The sequence below is a fragment of the Gadus macrocephalus genome, chromosome 15 (assembly GCF_031168955.1).
Source record: "Gadus macrocephalus chromosome 15, ASM3116895v1".
Classification (NCBI taxonomy): Eukaryota; Metazoa; Chordata; class Actinopteri; order Gadiformes; family Gadidae; genus Gadus; species Gadus macrocephalus.
In genome coordinates, this window is record NC_082396.1 from 19,702,126 (window position 1) to 19,725,084 (window position 22,959).

Below are 22,959 nucleotides of genomic sequence, written 5' to 3' on the forward strand. Positions count from 1 at the left end.
CCAGAGACATCAGAGACATGGGGCAACTCCGTCACTGGTTCAGTAGAGACACAAGAGACATCGGGCAACTCCGTCACTGGTTCACCAGAGACACCAGAAACATGTTGCAACTCCGTCACTGGTTCCCTTGAATGACCTTAGTCATTAAATGACCATTTAGCTAGAGTTTCTATAATTAAATTGTACATGGTAATAGCAAAAAATACAAGTCACAGTGTCGGCATTTTTTGGTCTTGACAGTGGAGACAAACCCATAGTGTAACAAATGATTACCATTCATTATTTTGTTCTCTTTCTAGAATAAAACAAGCAGTTGAACTTGAAACTATCTTTTTTATTGGAGGTTATGTTCACTGTAGGGAACCTCACAATACGATGTGAAGAATTGCAGTGGAGGAATAAAAGGTTGATTGTTGTCAAACCCTAACCTTACATGCCAGAGTGCTCGATACACAGAACCATCTGGGAGGTCATCCTTGGAAACTTTGTGGATTGTGCAGGCGTTTCATATAGTAGGCCTACTCATGGTGATAGTGTCATGATCCGCCCCTGGTTTTCTCATTCACCTGCCTGCCACCCTGATCACTCCCAATTAACCCAACCACCTTCACCTGTGTTTCCCCTATATCAGTCCTTTCCTCCCAAACATTCCCTGCCAGATTGTCTCTTGTGTTTCACAGTGCTTTCCCGCGATTCAAATCCTGACCTACCACCGATCCTGCCTGCTCTCTGATCCCTGCCTGTCTGACTCTTCTGCCGGTTCCTGATTCCCGCCTGTCTGACTCTTCTCCCGGTTCCTGATCCCCGCCTGTCTGACTATTCTGCCGGTTCCTGATCCCCGCCTGTCTGACTATTCTGCCTGCCGATCCTGTATCCGAATAAACTATTGACACTGTTCCATGCTCGTCGCCAGTCTGTGCACTTGGGTTCATCCAAACGCTCACGTTACAGAACAATCTGGCCAACAATGGACCCAGCCCAGATGGACGGCCGCATCTCCCGGATGGAGAGCGCGCTACAGCAGGTGATGGACGTCACGGCTCAGGGACAGCAAGACCTGATACGAATCCGCCAGGAATTGGCGAACGTCCAGACCGGCGCCACCGCTTCACCTCCTGCTCCAGCGGCGACCGAGACTCCGGTTCCTCTACCCCGTGAGCCTAGTGTATGAGTCCCCGAACGCTACGATGGTGATCCTACCACCTGCAACGCCTTCCTGTGCAATTGCACAATTCTCTTCTCTCTTCAGCCACTCACTTTCGCCTCCGAAGAAGCCCGGGTGGCTTACGCGGTAAATCATCTCTCCGGACGGGCGCGTCTTTGGGGCACCGCTGAATGGCAGAGAGGTACCTCCGCCTGCCGCTCCTTCCACTCCTTTGCCGAAGAGCTCAGGAGAGTCTTCGGAACCGGTTCTCTGGGAGCCGAGGCCGGCCGGGAGTTGTTAGCCCTGTCCCAGGGACGTCGTTCAGTTTCGGACTACGCCATCGACTTCCGCACCAGGGCCCCCATGTGTTATTGGAACCCGGCCGCTCTCCGCGATGTCTTCCTACAAGGGCTGGCTGGGTACATCAAGGATGAGCTGGTTGCCTACGACCCGCCATCATCACTGGAAGCTCTGATCGAGCTTGCTACCCGCCTCGACCTCCGAATCCAGGCTCGCAGGAGGGAGAGGTGTTCTGAGGTTCCGCCACGCAGCCCTGTTCGCCCTTGGTTCCCGGCAACCCCCGCCTTCCTGCCGCAGACCCCAACCGCTCCCCTGAGAATGGGGAATCCGGAGCCAATGTAGCTGGGTCGCACCCATCTTTCCCCGGAGGAGAAAGAGAGAAGACGGAGGCAGAACCTCTGCCTGTACTGTGGTCAGCCTGGACACTTCGCCGATCATTGCCCGGTAAAAGCCAGAGCTCACCAGTAACCAGAGGCATACTGGTGAGCTCCATCTCAGACTCTGCCTCTTCCACAAGACCCACTCTCTCCGGTGAGCTCCTTTTGCCCTCCGGTTCCCATCCCATAACCACACTTGTCGATTCAGGGGCAGACGAGAGCATCATGGATCGGCCCCTCGCTCTTCGGCTGGGACTCCATCCAGAGAGACTGCCAGTGCCGATCTCCGCCAGAGCCCTGGATAGACACGTGCTGGGGTGGGTAACTTCCCAGACAAATCCTGTATACATGCTCCTGCCTGGAGGCCACAGGGAGACCATTCAGTTCATGCTCCTGCCCACAACCAACCAGCCGGTCATCTTGGGTCACTCCTGGCTTCGCAGACACAACCCCAACATCGACTGGTCCACCTGCTCCATCCGAGAATGGGGAGTCACCTGTCAGCAATCCTGTCTCAGGATCTCTTCACCGTATCCTGTTGCTCTCGCTCCTGCTCCAGCCTCGGACGTCTCCGGGGTCCCTGCCGTTTACCATGACCTCAGAGAGGTCTTCAATAAGGCCAGGGCCACCTCCTTGCCCCCTCACTGTCCCTACGACTGTGCCATCGACCTACTTCCGGGCACTTCACCCCCCAGGGGACGCTTGTACTCCCTCTCCATTCCTGAGCGAGGGGCCATGGTGGACTATATCCAGAGTTCCCTAGCCACTGGGATCATCCGACCCTCCTCGTCACCGGCTGGGGCCGGGTTCTTCTTCGTGGGCAAGAAGGACAAGTCCCTGAGACCCTGTATCGATTATCGAGGTCTGAACAACATCACAGTGAAGAACCGCTATCCCCTTCCACTACTCTCCTCCGCCTTTGAGCTGCTCCAGGGGGCAACGGTCTTCACCAAACTCGACCTGAGGGACGCCTACCACCTGGTCCGTATCAGAGAGGGAGACGAGTGGAAGACGGCCTTCAACACCCCAATGGGGCATTACGAGTACCTCGTGATGCCCTTCGGCTTGACCAACGCCCCGGCAGTCTTTCAAGCGCTAGTCAACGACCTGCTGCGGGACATGATTGACAGGTTTGTCTTTGTTTATCTGGATGATATCCTGATTTTCTCCCGCAATCTCGTGGAACACGTCACCCACGTCCGCTCAGTTCTCTGTTGCCTCCTGGACAACTCCTTGTTCGTCAAAGCGGAGAAGTGCGAGTTCCATGCTCCCTCTGTCACCTTCCTAGGATATATTATTGCTAAGGACAGCCTTCAGATGGATCCAGCCAAGGTCTCTGCTGTGACATCCTGGGCTACCCCGGAGACACGCAAGCAGCTGCAGCGTTTCCTGGGGTTCGCCAACTTCTATCAGCGTTTCATCCGAGGGTTCAGCTCCGCCAAGAGACTAAACTCCAGACAGGCCTGCTGGTCATTGTTTTTCGACCGCTGGTCATTGTTTTTCACCCTGTCCTATCGCCCCGGCTCTCGGAACACTAAACCAGATGCCCTTTCTCGACAGTTCCCTGAGTCCCCTGATGAGACGGCTGAATCCTCCACCATTGTCCCAGCCTCCTGCCTTGTCACTGCTGTCACCTGGGAGATTGAGGAGAAGGTAAGGGCCGCCTCCCTTAATCTGCAAGCCCCCAGTTCTTGCCCCTCTGACCGCCTGTACGTTCCAGCCTCCCTCCGCTCAGACGTGCTCCAGTGGGGTCACGCTTCCCGACTCACCTGCCATCTCGGCATCCAGCGGACCCAGGACTTCCTGCGACGGCGCTTCTGGTGGCCGTCACTGGAGGAGGATGTCCGGGGCTTCGTCCCCGACCTGGAGAAGGAGTCTTCCTGCCCCTCGGCCCAAGCCCTGATCCGTCGTTGTCGACGCACCTGGACCCGGGCGCGCACTGCTCTCTCCAAGGCTGCAGATCGCCACGCTTCTGCTGCCAACAAGCACCGCATGCCGGCTCCTGCCTACCGACTTGGCCAGAAAGTCTGGCTCTCCACCCGTGAACTACCTCTCAAGGTGGAGAGTCGCAAGCTGGCCCCCAAGTTCATTGGACCATTCCCCATAATCCGCATCATAAACCCTGTGGCGGTACGCCTTCAGCTTCCTCGTTCCATGAGGATCCATCCCACCTTCCATGTCTCCAGGGTCATACCTGTCCAGGAGAGCCCTCTGGCTCCTCCCGTTCCGCCCCCTCCTCCCCCTCAGCTCGTCGACGGGGGTCCGGTGTTCACCGTCCGGCGTCTCCTCCGCTCCCGCCGCCATGGACGTGGGGTCCAGTATCTGGTGGACTGGGAGGGGTACGGTCCGCAGGAGCGCTCCTGGAACCCAGCTCGCTTCATCATGGACCCCCGCCTTATCTCTGACTTCCACCGATCCCAGCCTGACCAACCTGCCCCGTCCTCCCGCCCGCCCGCTACAGTTCCACCGGCGAGTGGTTCCTCTGACCTGCCGGGGAGAAGGGACTCCGATGTCGCGTCCTCCTCCTCTTCGGAGGACGCAATCTCTGAGGCCTCGGAGGAATTCAAACCCTCCTCCGGGCCCCCTCCACCCTCCCTGTTCGATTTAGGACGTCTGGAGCCGTCCCTTGTACTGTCATGATCCGCCCCTGGTTTTCTCATTCACCTGCCTGCCACCCTGATCACTCCCAATTAACCCAACCACCTTCACCTGTGTTTCCCCTATATCAGTCCTTTCCTCCCAAACATTCCCTGCCAGATTGTCTCTTGTGTTTCACAGTGCTTTCCCGCGATTCAAATCCTGACCTACCACCGATCCTGCCTGCTCTCTGATCCCTGCCTGTCTGACTCTTCTGCCGGTTCCTGATCCCCGCCTGTCTGACTATTCTCCCGGTTCCTGATCCCCGCCTGTCTGACTCTTCTGCCGGTTCCTGATCCCCGCCTGTCTGACTATTCTGCCGGTTCCTGATCCCCGCCTGTCTGACTATTCTGCCGGTTCCTGATCCCCGCCTGTCTGACTATTCTGCCTGCCGATCCTGTATCCGAATAAACTATTGACACTGTTCCACGCTCGTCGCCAGTCTGTGCACTTGGGTTCAGCCAAACGCTCACGTTACAGATAGTGAAAGGAGTAATGTCATGTGTATCATTTATTGGCATCTAGCGGAACAGAATTTGAAGTAATGTTATATTATATTAATTTGAGTGTTTTATAATGTGAATGTGTAATGTTTATATGTATGTTGTTGTCTGGGGGGGCGCATGTCCTGCTGTCGCAGCACCGCCGACTTGAACGGCGGGATCCACATTGCTGGGCTGTCCATCTGGGTTGGTGGTGGTGTTGCAACAGTTGCATGATGCTACTCCCATGATAAATGGTGGTGGTGATGTGGCTGTGTGTATGTGTGTAATGTGCATATGTGTATGAATTCATGTGTATTTGGGCGTATTTACTTGTATGTATATATGTGTGTAGGTATTTTGTACTGTATACTTCAGCTTTAGAAAATATGTTTTGTGGTTCCAAGTGGACAACTTTCATAATATATAATTATTTTCAGGTATTAATTGCAAGTTTTATTTAACTTAAAGAGGACCTATTATACTACTTTTCTGGTCCTAATTTCTTATTAATGACAGCACAAAAAACGATGTAGATTTTCGGGAAACTCTTCCTCTCATCTGGGCGCTTTCAGCATTCTCTGTCAACGCTCGGTTTCGTCCTTCTCCACCCCCTCGCCCCCCTCCTGCCAACCCAACTCCGTTGTGATTGGTCACCTTCCTTGAAGCGCGCGCGCGGGCAGATTTGACCAGGCATATGGGGGTGTGGCAGAAGTGCCTCTACGTCAGGGGTCTCAAACTCGCGGCCCGGGGGCAAATTGAGGCCCGTGGGATGATATTTTGTGGCCCCCTACTTGACATCAAAGTTTAATGGTAATCAAATGTCAATTAAATCCCAAGTGTGGAAAACCAAGCCACACTCCTCATCACAATCGTTGTCCGTTACTCTTGATGCTTTTCATGACAAATGACACATGTTCAAGAGCATTTTACGTGGGTGATTACAAACTGATTATCCAAGGTGTTCTTGGTCAGTCTTATTACCGTAACCCTATAAATACAGAGGTGAGCGCCGTGGTAATGCTGCACCATATGGCACTTCTGGCGGACCATGCAAATGGCAGGATTCGGAGGGAGAGGGTCTTTAGGGACCATAAAGATTTATTGGTATGCTACATAAAAATATGTACATTTATGTCAAACCACTTCTTTTTTAATTCTGGGACTGTGCGCTCCATGCTACTGACAGAGTTCACTGCTGCAGAAACATGTTGCCACTCACTCTGCTTTTTGTTGTTGGCGATCCCAATCCCGTGACCGCTGAACAAAACTACTTTTCGGGCCTCCATCTCACCCACAAGTGTCTCCACTTCAACCTCTGAGAAATTTCGCTTTTTTCGCTTTTCTCAGTACTTCTGCCATTGTTTCCGACAAGACATAATACTTGCATCTGAGTCTGTTTTATATGCAGATCGCATTCATGAGGTCATTTGCATTGACCATTTATGGTTAAAAAGGGGCGTGTACAGGGCGGAACGTGAAGCTGATTCAGCTGCGCACACTTGTAGGCAGTCTGTGATTTATAAAGCAAAGATTGCGTACGGTGTGCGTACGCAGGGTTTTATAAATCTGAATATTTTTTGCCGTACGCAAAACTTGGCTTTTGGGCATACGTACACTTTTAGTAACGATCCCACGCACAATTTTATAAATGAGACCCCAATACAGGACAGCTTACAGGCCAGTACAGGCCACCGTAGTGTACTGAAAAAGGAGGGGTCCGGGGGGTGGGGGCCTGGGGGGATAAAGTTGGTGTCAATCTGCAACCCTTCCTGCGTTGTAGGTTAACAATGGATGAAGCATAAGAAAGTATGTGGTTTCTTGAACGCAGAAACATTTGTCTAAAGTAAAGATCAGGCCTGAGTCCGTTTCCCCTGAAGGGCTACACTGAGAGTGTGTAAAAGGCCCAGGAATGTGGGAGCTTTAGAGACTGCTGAGGCACAGCAGACCACTCGAGGGCCAGGTCGATCCTCCACTTTGATGCTTTCACCTTGCTCAGATGTTTCTAGTTAGGTATTCACAGTTTAACTCCTACTGTTACCGTCAGGATTCTTCTTTTTATTTTGAAGCACCCGTAACTCGTTGATGAAATGCAAAAAAGTTTGCCTAATCAGGGGAACTTCTGACATTTTTTCTAAATAACCACTTCCTCAACAAACACACCATTGAGACCACATGATTGTCGACGTTGAATTGAGCAGGATTTTATTGCTAATTCAAAATATGTGGATTAGCAACGATTACTCATCAACCCCAACACTTTTTCAGAAGGTAGCAGAAAGTGGAAACTTGCCATGCACATGCGTTGGCTGTGTCTTTAACTAAATTGTTAATTGATATATTTTTGTTTTTAATGTGAATCAAATTTACATTACAGCTTTAGACAGGCATGTTTACATACATCAGTTTTAACCATATACTGTGTTTTATCATTTGCTGTATTGATCATCAGAATCACCATTTATTGAAAATATTAATTTGAAATAGTTTTCAAATGCACTACTGTGTTGTTTGGCCTGGACCTATTCCAAGACTCGTCCATCAGGATAAGGGATCAGGGAAAAGGCCAGAGGTCACTCTCAATTCACCTCTCCATTTAAAAATAAACCAACATACAGGGCTTAACAGAATTTTTTGACGCGTCTAAAAACATCTAAATAAATATAATCTTGTCTGGGGGGGCGGCCCCTACCTTGCCGACCTCCTCCATCACCACGCCCCCTCCCGATTCCTCAGGTCCATCTCTGCCAACCTGCTACAAGTTCCACGGACTGAGCGACGGACTTGGGGTGATCGGGCCTTCTCAGTTGCTGCCCCCACCCTTTGGAATTCACTCCCCTCCCACATCAAAGTCTCTCCAACCTTCTCTTCTTTCAAATCTGCCCTCAAAACATACCTTTTCACACTAGCCTTCCCCACCTAACTCCCACCTTATTCTTCATGTTTAACCTCTGTTTTTCTTTTATTCCTAGTCTGTCTTACATAGTTTTGATAGGGCAATATGTAAAGCGTCTTAGAGTACCATATTAAGCGCTATATAAATTTCATTTATTATTATTATTATTAGAAAAAACAAAAGCAACACAGGTGGGGTGGCATAGCATTTATTTGAGCCCTCAAAAAACAAGACAAAGGTTTGTAAGTACCAGGTGCCTATGCCCATTGTCTGAAGCAGTGGAAAAAAAAAGAAAAAGATGTCTTCCACATAAAAAAAGGAGAGGAGGGGAGAGACAGAGACAGAGAGACGGACACCAAGACACAGACAGAGAGATGAGGATTAATGCTGTTGGTATTCTGTCCGCACTGTGAAGTTATGGTGTTGATTATCATGAACATACAATACTCTTGTTCTAAAAAAGCTGCAATAGTATCAACAATAGATTAACCCCATCCCAGAGTAGCACAAAACAAATAGAGTACCTCCCATTATTTGAAAAAAAGAGGCACCGGATACTGACAGTAATACCAGCAGAGTGGCAACTGTATTTAAAAACTGAAAGCCGCCATACATATACACATATATTATATATACATATGTATACACACACACACACACACACACACACACACACACACACACACATATATATATATATATAAAAATATATATACGTATAAACACACACACACACACACACACACACACACACATACATTTATATACTGTACATACATACATATATACACATACATATATATACACATATATATGTATATATACACACACACACATATATATACACATATATATGTATATATACACACACACATACACAAATATCTAACCATATATATATATACACACACACACACTCATATATATATATGTACACATCTTCTAGATTAAAGGTTATCTAATGTGCCCTATAATGAGTAGGGTAGCAGAGCTGTGTCTGGGTTCCCTGATGGCCTCAAGATAGCTCCCATCACACAGAACAATATGTTCACCTTGAACTACTGAAATGTCATCCAATACGGTCCAACTTTATCAATAAACAGTTTCACGAAAGGTTATTCAAAGAAGACATGGAATAACAACTGCACTCTCTGTGGTTGTTGTTTTTAATGCAGGGTGTTTGAATAGTGGTCAAACAACAGGTGTCTGGCCTGAGTGTGTGTACAGCGGGCTGCTGAAGAGGACAGAAACCAAGAAGTGAGGAAGGACAGCCAAGCAGCAGATGGGACCACCTTCACCCCAGAGCTCTCAATCTTTAGACTGCTGCGTGTGATGAGATAGCACAGAGGAGGAACCCCACCCACACACCATCAGGGATTAGGAGGAAACTATTATAAATCAAGATATAGATATATAATGTCTTTGCCATCAGCAGGTTGCTTATGTTTATTAGTATAACAAAGTTCACTGAGGCAAATAACTGCTCAGAAGAAACCGAGAAAGAAACTATTTAGTCAAATCAGAGCAGAAGGGAAGGGGGAGTGGCGGAGGTAGGCCGCAGGTTGGTTTCACAAGGTTTAACGTCCCACCTGGCCCGGGATTATGTGGGCCCCAGCGGCTACTCCGGCCTCTCGGGCCCCCATGCCCGAGCTCCTGGTCCGGTGGAGAGAAGGCCTTCATATGAACCAATGCTACAGGCTGCGGCCAGCGAGCTGCTCCCTACAGAGCTCCCTTCTCTCTGCCTTCTGAGCCATACTCTGCACTACTGGGATCCTGTTAGCCCAGCTCATCCAAACCAGTGGATTCCACATCGCAGTAGCTTAACAAAGAGGACCACAAATAGCACCCAGAAGAAAGCTGTGGCAACCTAAAAACCTCCCTCTTTCTCTCCCAAAATGTATCTCTGTCCTGTTTGCGTCACAAAAAATCTACTTTTGTCTTGGTCTTTGCAAATCCTTTGTGGTCAGATGATTCTTTGAGTGTCTGGAATTGCTGTTTGAGCTTAAATTGATATCCGACTGGTGCAAAAAAAGAAAGAAAAAAAAGGTCAACCTTGAATTCAAACAGTTTTTCTGTTTCTGTGAGCAGGCAGTAGGACAGCTACCAGGGGTCCTCCAAGTCAGCTCCGTTCTGCAGGGGTGAGGACACGACAGAGGTGGAGTAATAGCAGAGAACAGGTGAGGAGACGAAGATCCAAGAGAAAGGAAGTCCAGAAGAAGCCACCGAGAGGAAGAGAGAGAGAAGAGAGGAAGAGAGGGAGAGAAGGGACAGCTTTTTAATATCAACCATAGAACACTTATTATGAATCCCACCTGGATTTCAAAAGTAGGTTTTCCTAGCAACATGGACATCACATACACAGTTTTGAAGTGGGAAGAAGGGACGGGTAAACCACAGTGATCTGTCATGGTGCTCTCAGGGGAGGTTAGGTCCTCTGCTCTTTATGGGTAGGAAAAGAGAATTAATGAGAGACTTAATCGATAGTTGTTAAGAATCTATGCGCCATTGTGGAAAGCGAAGGTGGCGGACAGAGGTTTTATGCGTTTGGAGGTAGTGTGCGTTAATTTGTTGGCTGTGTGTGTGTGTGTGTGTGTGTGTGTGTGTGTGTGTGTGTGTGTGTGTGTGTGTGTGTGTGTGTGTGTGTGTGTGTGTGTGTGTGTGTGTGTGTGTGTGTGTGTGTGTGCTCTCTCTTTCACTCACAAACACATTACCATACACACAATGTACAGGGTAGATAAGAACAAGGGGCTGCAGGCGTGAGCAGGCGGTCACTAACATGCCTTTGGTTAGTGTATGTATGTATGTATGTATGTATGTATGTATGTATGTATGTATGTATGTATGTATGTATGTATGTATGTATGTATGTATGTATGTATGTATGTATGTATGTATGTATGTATGTATGGTTGTCACTAAGATGCCTGTGTGTTGGTGTCTGGGTGTGATAACTTACCAGATGAAACAGGAGGGCTGCGTTAACCAGAGGGTGAACACAGTTAGAACATTTTCCACAGGCTGAATGTGTCTCCTCTAAATATCTGCCATATTTTAATGACATTTCTAAAGGCTAAACATCTGAACACAGTATTAATGAGGAATGGATTATTCTGAACAGTAAGAAGTTATTAAGTAATAAGTGGGCGTTCAAAGTGTTTGTTTCTGTATTATGCCATCAGCTTTCTTTGATTATCATTGTTTGATTTAATTGATATTACTATTATTGTTATTGAATTAACATGCACTTCAAACAAATGCATATTCAGTAGTTCTTAAATAAACGTTTGACGGTATATAGGTATCCAGAATATCTAACACAATGGAGATATGAAAGAGAAACACACATGCACACGCATGCCAATGTTGATGATCAGCACATGAACACAGCCATACCAAAACACACAACATGCCGGCTAGTGTGCTGCTTCCTGAGCTGGGCATGCAGTGTTCCTAGGAGCTTGAACCCATGGGACGATGCAGGGTCAGCAGCTAGGCCTGGTCCTGATCAACAGGAGTACCAGACTGAAGCCTAAACATCAATATGCCGTAGAAGACATTTCCCAGTAGTAAGGGGAAGTATCATCATTTATCCAACTAGAAATCACAACCATTTTCAAAATATAGTAAACTATGTAGTAAACTACAATGAAGTTGTTTCAGTGTAACCACTACTGAACAAGTGAACTCCATTGAAATATGTAGCAACATCTCTCACTACTGCAATAAGTGAATGGCCGACCCCCAGCAGAAGCTGTTAATCCTCTGCAATTGAGTCAAAATGCAGCTGTATGTCTGCTCTTTAACCATAACAAGACACACATTAGGCACTCTTCATTTCACCCCGCTGGCTTCCTGCCAATCATTCCAGAATTATCAAGTCCTGACAACAAGCCACTCTTTGTGGAAGGAACCGCATTGTAACAGGTTCCCAACCCAGGTTCCTCTGAATGGGGCCTTAATGGTGAAGTCAGTGACCCACTTCTAAACTGTCCGCAGAGGATCCAGAAACCTCTAACCCCAGCTGAAAACTGACCTACTCCGGGCGGGGATAGATGAGCCCTTCCTCTTAACATGGCCATTAGGGTAGATGGAGCACTATTGTTGTTGATGTCATAGAACGTTTTTTTTGACGGTTTTATTAAATTGTTATATAATGCAAACATGAAACACTGTTAAGGGGAGCAGCAGCTGTATGGCAAATAAAAACAATTAGAGTTTGAAATCTCACTTTTAATATTAAAAGTTTAAGTTCTTGAAATACTTCAAGAGGAATTATGAAGCCGTGCAATTCGGCATGAGTCTGCCATGTGCTGCATACAGCATGCACAAGATATGGGGAGAGTACAAGTGCAAAATAGGACAAAGTGTAAAAAAATTATAATAATTCAAGTGTTCAAGAGACACCATGGACTGTGGTCCTAATTATAATCAGGAGAACATCGTTCTAATCTAATCGTCCATATCGGAGGCTCTCATCAAACATCCTATCAACGCCTCCTTTCTGTGGTCTTAGCCCTAAAACAAACTGATTTTATCTGTTAATACCTGAATCCTATGAGAAGCACTGTGTCACCTTTCTCTTTCATTGAAGCCACCAACCCAACAATAAAACAAAGCTTGAATTGGTTTGAGCTCTTGAGAAATTAGTACTACAGATGACTCAGAACAGAAATCCCTCATCAGCAGGAGGACGGAGTCAGGTGAAGCGTCAGCAAAAGGGCGAGTGGACACTCACCCCATCCTCTTCACCAGGTGGGTTCAGGTCCTGGTATACTGCTTCAATAAGGCTGCGTCTGTCAGGAGGAAAGAACACACAGAGTCACTACAGGCTCAACAGTGGGCTGTTGATGAAGTGTGAGTGAACTTCCACTTTCAGCTTCACTTCAAACAGAATGAGAATTAAAAGCATGCATTTGGACTTAGAGTTCTAGGAAGACGGGGGGGTGGTGTTGGGGGGGGGGGGCGTGTTATCTCTGCGGGCATGACCAATTTGTGAAACTTTCTTACTGCCGTCGTTGTATAGGAGCGTTCTAATGAGCGACATTGTATATTAAATGCGGCACACAACTTAACGAGATATAAAAATTGTCTAAGAGGCTTTACCTCTCTTGGACACACACGCACACACACAAACTATAGAGAAGCTTAACCTTCTCATGGACGTGGTTCAACCGCTGCCCAGATAGAGCTCCACACACACACCTTGCTGCCAGGGTCACTTTGTTGTGACATCAACAGTGTACAAAAAGGCCCTTCTACGTCTCTAAACAAACACCAGCGGCGTCTGGAGCACAATGTTCACAACAATAGATGGCAGAGACCAGCAAAAACAATGTTACTTCTGTTTACTCCAAAGTCTTTGATGTTGATGTGAAGAACGCTAACGCAGGGTTTGACGCTTACCTTTTCCCAAGGAGTAAATGTGCTCCTTAGTTGAAAAATGTAGGAGCGTGGCGCAATGCAAATGTATTATGGTTCCGCTCTCTCGGCCATAAACCCACTGCCCAGACGGAGCTCCTGTTACTACAGTTCAGAAGTTGTTGTAGGAGGCCACTGATGAAGAAGTTAAAGGGTTTTCTAAATATAGTACGTATTTTAGGAAAAGGTTGAAGTATTTCAACGATGGGACCGAGCTTGGAGCAGAATTTCTGTATTTTTACTCAAATGGTCTGAACATACATTCAGAACAACTAGGGGTTCAGTTGCAGGGCTGATTGCTTTTTTAGTCCTATAACAGTATATAACATGAATAATAATCACACAAGTCTTTTTATGAATAGACATTTATTAATAAAAGAAAATGCAAATAATGGTATTTCAATATTGAATTTGGTCTCAGTCCCGGTGTTCAGCCAGGTTATCTGATAGTCCCACAGACTAAAGTTATATGCTGCATCAGGTTGTGGTGAATCCTTCAGTGCAGTATCTGCAGCGTCCTCTGTTTGTCTTCACTGGCATGTGTGTGAGTAGGTCAGCGCCTGCATCCGGAAGGGGGTGTACAGATGGCCTCTTGGCTGGGACCCGGTTCGGTGAACTCCCATCACCTGAGGATGGTCTCTATAGAGCATTCAGAAGGATCCTGAATGTCACCTTCTGCGTTGTTGGGCTCCCATTGCCTGAAGATGGTCGTCCCCTCTTTGTTGTGCTGAGAGTTGTGTTCCCCAGGCTTAGAGAGGATGCGGATTGGACCTGAAACAGTCTCCTGTTCAGTACGTCTTTCCTAGTTCGCAGATTTTTAGTGGTTTGCCAGAATCATGTCTTCTGAAACAAACTTCTGGAAGTACTCCAGTGGTCGGTGGAGGGAAAGGCCTCACCGCTGACACTTTCTCATCTTCATCTGCCTCTTCGTCACTCGCATCAGTGTCGTCTGATTCCATTTCAAAATCCCTCTCACCATTTTGCCAGTCAATCCCAACCTGCACACTGTAATGACCACTATTGATGATCAATACATATAACAGATAGCTATAATGATAGGTCTATGAATGTAGTTTACCACTACGGATGATCAATACATATAACAGATAGCTATAATGATAGGTCTATGAATGTAGTTTACCACTACGGATGATCAATACATATAACAGATAGCTATAATGATAGATCTATGAATGTAGTTTATCACTATGGATGATCAATACATATAACAGATAGCTATAATGATAGGTCTATGAATGTAGTTTATCACTATGGATGATCACTACATATAACAGATAGCTATAATGATAGGTCTATGAATTTAGTTTACTACTATTGATGATCAATACATAATAGATAGCTATAATGATAGGTCTATGAATGTAGTTTTCCACGATGGATACAGTGAGAGGACTGTGTGTGAGAAACGTAGAAGGCAGTTACCTCCACCATATCCGCATGTTGTGCTCTACTGTTAACATAATGGTGCCGCATAAATCAGTCAAAGGCTTCTATCTTCTCTCTGTCGGGATTTGACATGATGGGATGGAATTACTCTAATCAGAGAGTCTCCACAGAGCCCGGCAACTGTTGAATTTCACAGATGCATTTTATGATTTATGCAGATTATATTAGCATATATTTTAGTACCATATTAGGAGCATATCTTTTCTATAAAATTCAATGTAGATGCTTACATGAACGGACGCACACATTGTTGCTATCTTATTATTAAAAGTGAATTTGTTGTCGAGGCGGTGGACTTATGAGACCACAAAGAGATGCAAGACACAAGGCGTATCATAACATCTAGACGAGGGTATTCAATCAAACTTGACAAAATACAGGAAGTGAAAATCTGAGCAAAGCGCTGCTCAGATGTTATGCTGAAGAAACCATCAAAAATCAACGTCCAGAACCAGCTCCACATATCCGCAAACTAAAGACTTTCAAACCCGTTCTCTTTTCAGTTTATCACTGTTGCAGGGGGCGTTTGGTCTGTGTCACGTTGTTTGTGTGTTAGCTCCATTTTTTGTTTTTGTATTTGTCGAGTACGTGCAGTAAACGCAAAGCAGGGTCAGAATGACGTCCAATGCTGCCCTTGGAATTGTGTTTTATTTAGGTCATTTAAAAAAAAGACGTCAAGTTGGGAATCATATCGTTTGGGTGTGACACATTACCTCTCTCTCACATGTATAAATGCCTTATGACGTCTTGCATTTACAAAGAAGGCAAGGAAAAATCCAGAAGCTTTCCATGTATTGTATTGATACTGGTTATTTACCATTTGCAAACGATTGGACTCACAACTCTTTTCAATGCATCTCCAGAAAACCACCCAACGTGTTCAATTGTTGCCAGAGAGCACCTTGTACCGCTTATATTAAGATTGAAATAAAATCTATTCATTTATGTCAGCTACTCAACTACATTTTGGGAATAATGAACAACTAACAAAAATGGGTGGGAATTAATGCAAACAGTTCATGGTATGGTAGCATTTCAAATAGATTGTCTGGGCCATAGTCGGGACGTGGTGACGAAAATCTGCGGTAACAACATGTTTACTAAGGCCATTCAACATTTAAATGATTCTTGCAGAATATGAAGCCAAAGGTATGGTAGGAGAGGGGCTTACTTGCTGGCTAGACCTCCCCCAGGTGGCAGGTTGGGGATGTTGGCAGCAGACAGGTTCCTCATCACTGTTACCAGGTCTGGTATGGCCTCCTCGCCTGATCCAGACAACATCTCTAAGCCAACAACACACATTTCACAGATGTCAGTGTTTAGGACAAAAGGTTTGCCAAGTACAACAACAGAGAGTCAGGGATGAAGAGGGAGAGATAGTGAGGGGGAAGGGGAAACAACAGGGAGAGTTAAAAAGCACGGAGAGAAGATGAAAACTACACATCTCTCTACACGAGACAGAGACCTGAAACCTAGTTGGGAATGTGGCATGAAGCCAGCTCAATGTTCCGCCAAAACATTCCTCAGACTCTTTCCGTCTTACCCACTCTTTTGGTCGTTCTCTCTTACTGCGCCAGACAACACCCAGGGCCAAACATGAACTTTCTCCCCTCTTTCTCCCCTCCCCATTGAATCAAGTCTCACCTAAGCATTCAAACATCCTCACAATCGCAAAGCAGCACCTTAGCATTCAAACATCCTCACAACAGCCAACATCAAAGTTAGAGTTTTGCTGTAATAATAACGATGGTTTGGGGCAGGAAAAAGCAGATAGCCGATAAATCGGCCGATATCAGAAATTAAAAATATTTGACTTTATTAGAAACTGGATAACTATCAAACCGAACATCTTAGTCAGAGTAATATAAACTTCAATAAATACTGAACATAAAAATAAGCGCACAAAACGTGTGGAGCTCTGTCCGGGCGATGTGGGTGGTGTTGGTGGTGTGTGTGGACGTGTGGCGCTCTGTCTGGTAGCGCTGTGTGTGTGGACGTGTGGAGCTCTGTCTGGGCGGTGTGTGTGGATGTGTGGAGCTCTGTCTGGGTGGTCTGTGCTGACGTGTTGAGCTCTGTCTGGGCGGTCTGTGTGGATGTGTGGAGGTCTGTCTCGGCGGTGTGTGTGTCAACGTGTGGAGCACGGGGACATGGCCCTGTGGGACCAGGTGAGGCCGCCGGCCACTATCTGAGCTCCCAAGATAACCATAAACTCAGTCCCTCCAGAAAAACGTGATTATGCAATCGCATAATTCAACGCATAATCAGCCAAAGTCTGCATATTCATGCGGGGGCCGCATTTTTTCAAATATGCCGCACTTACACCGCATAAATTGCCGATTTCCACGCAAAATATGCGGGGCTTGCATGATTTCATAATCTCCGCATTTTCGTTGCAAAAAAGTCACATATATCTTAGCAGAAAGTGTTGAAAATGTTGCGTTTACTTCACACAAGAGCAGCCATTTCCCCTGTTGCCATGGGAACGTTATGAAGTGACGTAAGTACGCGACGTGAATGTCATCGGAAAGCTGCATTTTTCGCAAGTTCCCGCATTTTTTCGCAAGTTCCCGCAATTTCATCGCATAAAATTGCATAAATATGGCGCATATTTCACCGCATTTTTTAAGAAAACGTGCCGCATAATCAAGGATTTTTGGCCGCAACAATCACAAAAAAATGCTGCGTTTTTCTGGAGGGACTGCATAGTTTGTAAAACGTACGATCTCCGCTGATGCATCGGCCAAACTATTAAATCGGTCGACCACTACATCATGTCACATGTACCTATACCATGGAGAATACCCAGCACAAATATTAAAGATCTTCAGACCGACTTCATTTTTTTGGAGCAAATGCACTGTACAACACACTGGTATTGGCCCAATAAGTTATAACTGTTGGACCGTCACAAGATTTGTATTGTCTGGAAAGGAATACAAGAAGCCAGAGGTCAACACGCCTAACTCTAGCCTACATCAATGAGACAAATGTTGAAAATGTATGTACAATTAAGGGAGATCCCAGTGCAATGAGCAGAAGTCTTGTTTCCTTACCCAGCTGAACTTCTACAATCTAAGACTTATCTCAGCATCAAGACAAAAAGAAGGTGTTGTAATGTAATGAGAGACAGGGAAAAAAAGGAAAAGAAAAAAGTTTACTTGGGAGGATTAGGTGAGATGAACTAATCCAGTGAACAGACGGAATGTGTGAACAAGGGTAGCGACGGGAAGAGGGGGTTGGACCAAGTGTTATGACGAGCGAGTGAGAGGAGGCAGTGTGAAGGGAAAGAGAGAATGCAAGCTGGAAGAGAAAAGGGGGTCAGGACTGTTCAGCTGTGAACTGGAGCGAGCCTGGCTGAAGGTAGAGATAAAGACTGATGCTTGGTTAATCATGCACGGATACTTTAAAACATATGATCAATGCAAAACCAATGGGGCAAAGCTTGTCTTTAAAATGACTTTTACTGTATATCAGGAGAACAACCATGCATTACAGCGCTATTATCGTTAAGTTGTTTCAAAGGGAAAAGATTGAAAGAGGAAAAGTGGCATGAGAGATTGATACGGAATGATTGACAGGGAGAGATTGATACATTAGCAGCAGCCTTAGCAATCGGCGCTACAAGCCAATGTTTACTTGTACTGCGGTACTTCAGTATAGGTTGCTTTCGATAACATGACGGTGTGCAGTTCTAGTTTCATTTTGGATGCCAAATTTCTCAGAAGGAGTGAAAGCCAAGTTGTTTCCCTATTGTTTCCCAACAGGGCAACAACCTCAAAATGTAACTAGAAAATGCATTTCCTGCAGAAAATGAGGTGAGTGCTGTAGTACAAAGTGAGGTTGAAAATATTTTTTAATAAAGCGACATAGATTAAGACGTAAAGAAATGTTAAATGACTTAAATCAAGTGAAGGGATTTGAACAAAAGTTCAAAAGTCTAAATGGAGTAAACAACGTAAACCTGAAAAGAAACGCGCGATTCCAAGCTATTCTGAATATTTTAATGGAGTCTCTAGGTGAAAAATTTAGGAAGGAGATAGGTCCCAAAGTTTGTAAAGAATAATAAAGAAAGAAAGAATAAAACTTATGAAGAACAATAGTTGAGCGCTGCATGCAGCACTCACCTAATAAAGAATACACACCTGCTTATCATTATCTCCCTCATCTGGAAATCAGACTTTCACCTCACTAAAGTAAAACTATTTTGGTTAACAGACGAAGCATAAGCATAAGGTGCCCGAGAGAAGGCTAATCCTCCCGGACACTTCTAGTATAACCCCAAAGGATGTGTGCCGCTCCGTCTGGGCTATCATTGGTAACAGATTATATCGAGGAAGCAAGGAATTATATTCTTAATTTCATCAGTTCATCGTCCTTTTCTGTACCCACACCTCTATCCTTCCATCCATCCATCCTCACCTTCCACTCGAGACTCAAGGTGTTTGTTGAGGTCGGCGTCTTTCCTCACAGCCTCCTCTGAGATTTGTGGAGCATTGGGGAAACATACCAGCACAACGCTCATGTTATCCCGACTCCCCTGAGGAAGGCCAGGAGACCAGAGAGACAATAATTAGCAATTAGTGGCTTCGGTACCATGCTGAAAACAAAGATCAAAAGTCCCAGGAGTGGACTTCTAAGCTGGGGCGTAGCACCAACTTCTGGGCCCTATGTACAAGAGGTCCTGATGCCCCCCGCCCCCCCCCCCCCCCCAAGTGCCATACCCTAACATATCACAAAGCATACCATATGACCAGGGGAGGAGTGGGACGAGGATTCCTGACGGGGGGGGGGGGGGGGGAAGGGGGGCCATTTCGCGATTGCTCATTCGTGTGACCTAAATACAGCGGTAAGTGGCCACTGGGCACAGTGTGGGGCTCCTACCACTAGGGGTGGTAGAAAAAAAAGAAATAAAAACTTCCCATGGGCCCCCCTCTGCCTTACAAGCCTGTAAGCCTGTCCACCTTACACCCCCAGTCCGTCGGCCCAGCTCTTAAGATCCCAAGGATCGCAATTCATTAATCCATTTCTTATAGAAAACAGGGTTAAGAGTAGAAGTGGTACAAAAATCGGTAATAGCCATTCGATTTTACGATTCCTTAACAGTGACTGCTAATGATACACACTTACCTTATGCAAGCAGGTGTCAACCAACTCATTGCAAACCCTCTCCAGGTCGTGGGAGACCTCCAGTCTGGACCGGACGAACTCGCACAGCTCCTCGTTGGACATGACGTCCCAGATGCCGTCACAGGCCAGGACCACGAACTGGTCCAGCTCGGGGGAGCGCACCATCTCAAACACATCCGGCTCGGGGCTCACCAGCTGCTCCGTCTGGCCCTTCCCGTCCACGCACTTGTAGTCAAAGTCCCCCAGGGCCCTGGAGACGGCCAGCGAACCGTTCACCCTCTGGATCATCACTGAGCCGCCCGCGTTCTGGATGCGCTCCTTCTCCTGTGGGTTGCAGGGCTTGTGGTCCAGCGTGGAGAAGCACACGCGGGCGTTGCGGTACAGCACCGCCCGTGAGTCCCCACAGTTGATGAAAAAGAGGTGGTCCGGGGACAGGAGGACCCCAACTGCCGTGGAGCCGCTGCGGTCCATGCCGTTGCAGCTACGCATGTGCTCGTCGATGTGCAGGAAGCCGCTTCGGATCCCGGTCTTCACCGCCTCCACGGTGAGGCAGACCGGGGAGATCGGGTCTGCGGTGGAATCGTCCGAGTCGTTATCCGTGCCCAGTAGCCCTGACCCGGCGGAAAAGATGTGCTCCAGAAGGTGCTTTGAGCAGTAGTGGGCCACCCGGGAGCCGGCGTGGCCGTCGTAGACAGCGAAGAAGGCCCAGTCCGCCATGCCCTGGGCGGGCAGTCCGGGCATGGCGTTGTGGGCGTCCTCCATCTCCACCCTCCAGCCCTGCATGGAGCTCAGGCCGTAGCGCAGCCCGTTGCCCTCGCCGTGGGCATTGTGCTTCTCCGTCTTGGGCTTGTCCAGGAACGCCCCCATAGCTCCTCCCTGGAGAGACGACCGCTAGAAGGGGGGGGGGGGGGGAATTCATTCATGATGTCGGCTGCTCCATCACAATGGCCTACTTCTTAAATTCAGGCAGAAAATGTAGACTCAATGACAGGATCATCGAGGTGGTTTACAAGCACAAAGGCACAAATAGTATAAACTTCATAATTTTTATTTAGGCTCATTATGAGCCCAGATGGACGTTAATAACATGTCAATCTAAAGTGTTTGCTCAGATCTGGAAAATAAAAGCATGAAATAAAAAGAAATCCTTAGCACTGATCATTAACCTTTTGCTTTGCGGGGATAAAATTATTATTTTACCAAGATTGTTATAACTCATCATATCCAGAAATAACTACTGAGGGATTCTGATGTATTCTTATTTTGCCAGTGTGAACTAGCTTCTAAAAGCTTATGAAATTCAGTAGTGGATGTGTGTGATTACCCTAAATGTCAAGTTAGATGCACTTCCATTAGGGCCGCTTTGATTCATCAACGTTAATAACTGATGCGGAAAATACGTCAATAGGTTTTTTCCTCACATGTTTAAATTGTAATCAATTAAAATGTATTGCTGTTTGCCATAAAAATCTATTTTCCTTGGGCCAAGGTGATAAAACTTGATGCAGGTGATGCAGTCTAATATATTTCTATGGCAGACGGCACTGGAGGGCGAAGTGAAGAGGAATCAAGGATGGTGATGTGAAGGTGGATGAAGGGTAGAAAGAAGACACCAAGCTGTGTGGCTGGTTGAAAAAAAAGTGGAAAATGTTTCAGCTTTTTTGGTTAAATCAAAGTCTCATCCAATAATAAGGGGTTCGCTCTGTCCATGTGAAACAGATCCACAATTGACACTGTTTTCCCTTTACTACACAACCTTAAAGGTCCCATGACATGCTATTTTATGTATTCTTTAATATAGGTATTAGTGGGCAACTAACACAGTATTCAAAGACGTTCCCGAAATTTAGCCGTGGTGCAGAGTTACAGCCACTCCGAGCCAGTCGCACATTGAGCTTCCCCCAAATGCGCTGTTTTGGTGTCTGTAGCTATACTGCCCTACAAAGGCAAAGTGCAGTAACTACGTATTTTGTCAAAATTGAGTTCAGAGTGAAAATGGGTTTTATAACACCTTCTTTGTCTTGAGACAAAAACTCTTGGTCCAACTGTGTCCCGTTTCAGAGATATCCCTAAGTCAAATTTGCAGTAACTACAAAATCCAACCTAATACCAAGGCTAAACGCAGTAAGTGAAGTTACTGCGTTCTGCCTTTGTTCACCCGGCTTTGACACAGTAGATACTGCGGTCTGCCTTAGTAGCCCCATCCGAATCTACTGAGGAAAACTCATGGTGGAACTTGCTTTGAAACGCAAGTATCCAGACAATGGTAAGGACGATGGAAAAATATCAACAACTGACCTAAATCTATTAAGCCATTTTAGCCAACCTGCTCCCTTGAAGCCTGTAGCATCTTTCCACTCTGGAACCGCTGTCATAGTCCAATTACGATCACGTCGCTGTTTTTTTTCCTGTCTTCATTTCTGAAACTATTTTCGTTTCGGGGCAGCTAATCCAACTGATGTGAAGATAACAAAATCAGCCTACTCATTTAGTTAGTCGACTCCATTTAAGTCACTGTTACTTTAGAATTCTAAAGTTAGCTGATCTCCTGAGGAGAGCCGTGCAGCGCCTGCAGCCGCAAACACGATATTGAATGAAAATGAAATGTCCATTTAGATTGGTTGTTTACTTCTCATTCCACACTCTACATCAAATGGTTTAGGTAAAATATCGCGTTGTCTAAAGGATAGCCAATGAAGTTCAAGCAGAAAGTCAAGGTTGCAAAACCACCATCGAGATCAGTTGACGTCTTCAGTTCATTTCTTCTATTGTATAAAATGGTCACTCATTTTGACGTTAGATCTAGTTTGGGATATAATTGGCAAGTAATTATTTATTATATCTACCTTATCTGTAGTTCTTATGGTTATTATATTTCAAACTAATGTAACTGAGTGACCTCTATGAATTGTTGATAGTCTTTTGCCACTTCTTGCCAAAACAGTAATATCCAATCTTGTATAATACTTACTTTAATACACACATGTATGCATCCAAGAGTTCCAGTGAATCACTTATCTAAGCTTCCCACTGGCTGCCACCATGCAGTAGCCCCCCCCCCCTTAATTTTCTAATTAAAATGAAAATCCACAAACCAAAATACTATTGATT

General features: G+C 46.1%; 1 protein-coding gene across 5 annotated transcripts in view; it reads right to left on the reverse strand.

Moving 5' to 3' along the window:
* Positions 1-8,028: 8,028 nt before the first annotated feature.
* The window catches only part of ppm1ba (protein phosphatase, Mg2+/Mn2+ dependent, 1Ba), a 30,504-nt gene continuing 15,573 nt past the window's right edge, over positions 8,029-22,959 (reverse strand). The window contains exons 2-8 of one of the 5 annotated variants that reach the window (XR_009529193.1): positions 19,849-20,739; positions 19,141-19,258; positions 15,893-16,004; positions 12,572-12,629; positions 10,793-10,809; positions 10,195-10,275; positions 8,029-9,966 (exon numbers count right to left, since the gene is read on the reverse strand). Coding sequence is in view for 4 of the 5 variants with exons in the window: in XM_060072610.1 (XP_059928593.1) it covers positions 9,937-9,966; positions 12,572-12,629; positions 15,893-16,004; positions 19,141-19,258; positions 19,849-20,715 (1,185 nt within the window). In the remaining variant the exon portion in view is untranslated. Of the gene's footprint in view, positions 10,276-10,792; positions 10,810-12,571; positions 12,630-12,801; positions 14,026-15,892; positions 16,005-19,140; positions 19,259-19,848; positions 20,740-22,959 lie in introns of those variants that run through there. The other 4 variants (XM_060072612.1, XM_060072611.1, XM_060072610.1 and 1 more) reach the window with 4 other exon arrangements.